The 6,010-nt window shown below is 65.6% G+C and overlaps 1 protein-coding gene across 1 annotated transcript; it reads left to right on the top strand.

Moving 5' to 3' along the window:
• KAZALD1 (Kazal type serine peptidase inhibitor domain 1) lies at positions 1–2,546 on the top strand (the record flags this gene model as incomplete). The annotated part of the gene is made up of 4 exons (XM_084289889.1): positions 1–502; positions 1,286–1,446; positions 2,185–2,332; positions 2,461–2,546. 4 exons carry the CDS (start codon positions 1–3, stop codon positions 2,544–2,546), a joined length of 897 nt encoding a protein of 298 aa, XP_084146015.1.
• Between the last annotated feature and the right edge of the window lie 3,464 nt (positions 2,547–6,010).

Genomic DNA, 6,010 nt, shown 5'->3' with positions numbered 1-6,010 from the left:
ATGCCTGAGGCCAAGCCCCTGAGCCCCTCCTGCCTGGTGCTCTCCTTGCTCTCCGCGCACTGGGCTTGGCTCCAGCTGGGCCAGGCTTTCCCCAGCACCTCCGACTACCTGCAGCGGGGCTGGCAGCGGCTGCTGGAGGAAGGGGAAGGCTGCTCCCAGTGCCGGCCGGACGAGTGCCCGGAGCCGCGCGGGTGCCTGGCCGGCACGGTGCGGGACGCCTGCGACTGCTGCTGGGAGTGCGCCAACCTGGAGGGGCAAATCTGCGACCTGGACAACACCAACCACTTCTACGGCAAGTGCGGGGAGCACCTGGAGTGCCGGCTGGACGCCGGCGACCTGCGGCACGGCGAGGTGCCCGAGCCCCAGTGCGCCTGCCTCTCGCACCGAGCCCTCTGCGGCTCCGACGGCAGGACCTACCCGCAGCTCTGCCGCTTCCTCGAGGCCGCCCGTGCCCGCCCTGATGCCAACCTCACCGTGGCCCACGAGGGTCCCTGCGAGGCAGGTAGCGCCCGGGGGGAGCGGTGGGAAGAGGGGGCTGGGTGAAATCTTCCACCCGGGGGCCCTTCTGCTGCGGGCACGGCGCGCGGAGAGCTCCGGGAGAGGCTTTGCCAAGTCCGTGCGGGATTTACGGGAGGCTGAGCGCTGCTGAGGCTGCTGGGGGAGATCCAGGGCGTCGTTAGCGAGCTCTTGGCTGCGGCTGGAGGGCGGCTGGTGCCAAGAAACTCCCCAGAAACGCGGCTCCTTCGCCCTGGCCGCCGCTTGCGTGCGGAAAGCTGGCCCGGGTCGGTTTGCTGTGCGATTTCCATCTACGAACTGAAAGCCAGAAAACCCAGAGTGTGGCTAAGGGGTGGGGGACAACCCATGGGCAACCCCGTGGCACCGGTTGCCACAGCCCAAGGGGGTGTCAGGGTTGGTTTTATTTTCTCTAGCTCGTCTTGTCCCTGAGTTTTTCCTCCAGGAGCACGCTCTGGGCACCTGTAAGAGCCGGGCCGTTTCTGGGACAGGTGGGGGGATTGTGGCCGGGACAGGGGACCTGAAGGGGGCAGGGGACGTGAAGGCTGTGTCCTGGGGGGCTCCGAGGTGCAGGAGGGGCTGCAGCAACCGTGGGTTTGTGGGGAGCTGGGGGTGGCCCCCAGCCCTGGCCGGGAGGAGGGGCAGCACCCTGGGGGCACAGCGATGCTCTGCGAGGGTGGGCTTGGAGAGGGGTCACGGGGAGGGTCCCGGCATCGCTCCCCCGAGCCAAATTCTCCCGGCTCGGCTCTCCTGGCCCCTCTGTGTCCCCCAGAGCCCCAGATCACCTCCCCTCCCTACGACGCCTGGAACGTCACCGGCCAGGACGTCGTCTTCGGCTGCGAGGTCTTCGCCTACCCCATGGCGTCCATCGAGTGGAGGAAGGACGGCACCGAGATGCTGCTGCCGGGGGACGACCCCCACATCTCCGTCCAGGTGGGCGCCCTCCCCTCTCCTCCAAACCATCTCTGGTACCTTCTGAGCTCCTCCTGCTCCTCGTGGAGCAGCACAAAGGGAGCTCCCTTTGGCTCGCCCTGCCTTTGTGCCGTGTCTGCTGGACGAGGGGACCAGCCCCTGGACACCCTGCCAGCTTCCTGACCCCAAATATAGCACGGAGCAAGCCCTGTGGCACCCAGCCAGGCCATACCCAGCCATTATAGGGCGTGGGCAGCAGCACGGGGCCGTGCAGCCCAGCTGGGCACCGGTCATGGTGGGGAGCTGGGTGCTCCCCACCGATCATGGTGGGGAGCACCCAGCGCTGCTGTAGGGTGATGTGCCGGTCCCCTGCACCTTTCTGACCCCACTGCCCTGCTGTAGGGCCTGTCTGAGGACCCTGCCCGGCCAAGGGAGCCTCAGCTCTCCGCCCTCAGCCACTACATGGCCAGAGCAGCCTGCAAACAGCTGCAGCCCAGCTGGGGCCGGAGAAGGTTGTTTGGTGCTGGGGACAAACAAAAAAAAAAAATAGCCCAGCTGGCGCCAGGGAGCTCGGGGCCCCTCTGAGCCTCCCTAGTGGGGTTTGCAGAGCTGCCTCTCCCATCCAGGGGGCTGTGCCCACCCCCAAAACCATAATTAACGGGGGGGGGAAAAAGGCTTTCCTTGGCATCCATCCCCCTCCCCGCAGCCCGGTGGGGCACCCCGCTGGGATTTTCCTCGCCCAATGTCCCCTCCTTGCAGTTCAGGGGCGGTCCCCAGAGGTACGAGGTGACGGGCTGGCTGCAGATCCAGGGCGTGCGGGTGACCGACGAGGGCACCTACCGCTGCTTCGCCAGGAACAAGGTCGGCGAGGTGGTGGCCTTCGCCAGCCTGACCGTCTTCACGCCGGGTGAGCGCCTGTCCCCTGTCCCCAGGAGGTCCCGTGGGGTGTGGGAGGGGACATTTGGGATATTGGGCACAGCCACGGCGTGGTTTGGAGGGGGGCGATGTCACCCTGTCCCTGTGCTGCTGTTCCAGACCAGCTCAACCTGACGGGCTCGTCCCTGCCCAAGCCCCGCGTGGTGCCCGAGGACTACGGGGACAGCGAGGAGGACTACTACTAGCCCGGCTCTCTGCTGTGCTCGCCCCACGGGGTGCCACCTCGTCCCACAGGGCCCGTCCCTGGGGAGCAAACACCCCCAAACCCGTCTGCATCCCCTGGGTAGGGACAGCCAGGCTTCGCCCCAGGAGCTCGCTGCAGGAACGCCCTCCCTTTCCCGTTTCGTTTTTAAGCAGAAAAGTAGTGATTTGAGGAAACCAGACACTTGTGGTTTTCACCACTATCTTCCCCTCCCTGGACAATGCCGGCCTGAACGTCGACGTGGCCAGAAACACTTTTTGGCCTTTTTTTAGACTGACTTTGTCCCTTCCAAGCAGCTCTGCAGCGGGACGTTTCGGCGAGCGCTGGTGCGCACGTGCCCGGATCAAAGCTGACCCAGGGCAGCGAGCGTCCCGTACCCCCAGGGCTCAGCCCGGGGGGGTCCCCTGCGTGCTGGGGATCCTGCTGGCTCTCTGCACCCCCAGCTCCTCGCCTCCCATCCCTGCCACCACCCGGCCCCGGCCCCTTCCCTCCTCCCAGCTGCGGGGAGGTCTGGAGCTGAGGCCGGGAGCCAGCGCCTCGAGGAAGGAGCTGGCGGGTCCCCAGGCAGGATGCGCCCAGCCTTGGCTGCTCCAGGGTCGTCCCCTGCTCTCCTTCCCCTTTCTTCTTTTTCTTTCCCTTTCCTCTTTCTCTCGAGAGCTGGCTCGGACGCTGCAATTACAGCATCAAAACCTGAACAAGCAAATAAAAGGGATTTGTCTGGAGTTGGCAGCAGCCCCAAATTCCTGCAGCCGGTGAGGCTGGGCCAGCCCCGTGCCGCAGCCAGCAGCGCTGCTGCGCCTCCCCGGCCCCTCTGGTGGCAGCTCCTGTCCCTATCCCTGTCCCCACCATGTCCCCACACCTCTGTGGTGGCCCTGGGGCCCTTTTCGTGATGGGGAACCCCATAAAACTGGGAGACAGGACATGCTCCTTGCCCCTGGGCTGCTTTTGCTCCCCAGGCAGCGTGATTTTTCCATCCTTGCTCTTTACTTTTGCCTTTTTTAGGTGCAAAACCTGCTTTTTTTTTGGAGAAACTGGGCCACTTCCATCACTCCTCACCCCCTCCCTCCCCGTTTGTGTGTTTGGTGGAACGGGGCCATGCTGGGGCTGCGGCTGCCGCGGGGAAACCCGAGAGCATCCCATGGCTCCCAGCCGCTCGCTGGGCTCCCCGCCTGGCCCCGGGCTGGCCCCCAGCCAGGCTCCCGTGCCAATCCTACCCCGGCCAGCTCTGCACGGTGCCACACGGGCCTGGGACACACCGGGCTGGCCGGGGGCTGGATGGGCTGGATCCCTTCCAGGGGTCAGGATGGAGCTGGGGCTCCGTTCCCTGCAAGGCGAGGGGGTTGGGGTCCCCCGTGCCCGCTCCCAGCCCCTTAAAAAATTCAAGGAGCCAATATCGCTGCCTGGCTGGAATCGGTCACTGCCACCGAGCCTAATTGAGGTTATTTGTTGCCTCGGGAAGCGTTCGGTCAGCTCTGACACGGGCTGTGTGAGTGCCTCCCCCAGGGTCTGCGTGGGGACGGTGCTCGGCTCCGGACACCTGGGGACCTGCATGGGGACAGGGCTGGCTGCCCTGCTTTTTGGGGTGGTTTATCTCTGCTACTGGCTTGTCCCAGAGCTGATGTGGGGACGTATCCAGATCCCCGGGAGGCGGTGGAGGTGCTCGGTGGCTGTCCCTGGATGCCACCAGGGTGCTCCTTGGATGGCACCGGGGTGTCCCCCTCCCCAGCGCACGGCCTGACCCCAAAGCCCTTGCCAAAAACTCACATCCCCGAGCCACCCGGAGCTGGTGCCGGCCCCTGGTCGCCTCCGTGTCGCCGAACAGTGCCACCTCCTGGCAAAGCCACTGCCGCGCCACCCCGCTCCCCTGGTGCTCCGGCCCCGCTTGGGAACGGGGAAACTGAGGCACGGAGCCACCGAGCCCCGAGGGGCTCAGCAGGGGCTGCCACCTGCACCCCGACCCCTGTCCCCAGCCTGTCCCCATCCCCGGAGACCCCGGCTTCCCTCGTGCCCTCTGCGTGGCACCTCTCCACGCTGGCTCGGGGAGAGAGAGAGAGAGAGAAAGGAGCGGGACCCGCAGCACTTACGCCGTCTGATAAATAAAATGGAAATAAATCCTCCTGCGTTTGCAGCAAAGAGGTCTCCGCGGGGGGTTGCTTTCAATAATTCAAATGCCGCCGCAGAGCGGAGCCCACGCCGATGGGTTTTAATAAACAGCGCCGTAATGTGACATGCAATTTATTATTAAGCTTAAAACAGGAAGCCAGGAGTTTAATAAAAGCGCCGGGTCCCCGGTTCAGGCACGGCGAGCAGGGGGGTGCTGGATTGGGGAGGGGGGGGGGGACACAGCGGGGCTGGCCCTGGGGGCTCCGAAATGGGGTCGTGGTGACCCTGGGCAGGGGTAAGGCACAAAATGCTGCCTGTTCCTAACGCAGCTCCACCTGGGCAGCCCTGCACCACCCCATCGGGGTGGTTTAAAGGCAGGCAGAGCGGGCTGAGAGCCTGCTGGGGCCGTGGGGCTGTGCGTAATGGGGGCTGCGGGGCGCATCGGAGGATTGGTGCCTGCTCCTGTGGCGGCCAGAAGAGGTGGTGCAGAGGCTGCCTGTGCTCTTCCCCCATAAAAATGCGGTTCGGAGAGGCTGATCCCTGCGTGCCAGCTCATTTACTGCTGTGTTACACAGCAGCAAGCCCCCTGAAGGCTGTGGGGTTTGTCCCACCGCAGAGCCATGGAGCGGGGCACCTGCGGCTCCCCGAGCCCAGCGAGCAGCCCTTATCTCAGGGGGGTTTTCCAGCCAGATAAAGCCCAGCAGGCAGCCTCCTCCCCGGGCTTATCTGACGTGCTGGCAGGGCTGTGCGTGGGGCAGCACCTGGGTGAGCTGGACCTTGGTGCAGGGCAGGGCCGTGGTGTCCCACCGTCCCCTCCAGGTGACCGTCCGCGTGCCACCAGCCCGAGGATGGGGGGAGCTCCTCCTTTCGGGGTTATCTCGGCAGCGAGGAGGTGCTCAGCAGGGACCTGCCTTATCGGGGAGCTGGTTGCTGTCTCTCCTCGCGGGCTTTTTCTGCCCCGGGGCTGCTCTCTGTCACTTCTCTGCTCCGTAACAGCCGGAGGCAGGAGGAAATGGGAGCCTCCGTGCCTGGTCCCTGCCGGAGAGCGCGCGGCTTCGGAAGTGGGGGGGGGGGGGGGTGGATCTGGCTTGCAATTACCGTGCCTCTGCCTTGGCAGGCCTCAAAGTGTGAGTGATGGGGCTCCTGCAGAGCAGCCCCCCAGCCCACGCAGGCTGGAGAAGTGCTCGCACCCCTCAGCAGCCTCCCGGGCTGCGGCATCCACCTCCTGCCTGGGCTTGGCTGGTTTGGGGGTGTGGGATGCCAGAGGGGGCACGGCACAGCCCCGTGGGGAGCTGCAACGCCTGGGTACTGGAGAACACCCCAAAAAATTCACATCCCCTGACC

Source organism: Netta rufina (assembly GCF_964035555.1).
Source record: "Netta rufina genome assembly, chromosome: 7".
Lineage (NCBI taxonomy): Eukaryota > Metazoa > Chordata > Aves > Anseriformes > Anatidae > Netta > Netta rufina.
Note: the sequence above shows the minus strand (reverse complement) of the source record. Positions and strands in the feature narration are given on the sequence as shown.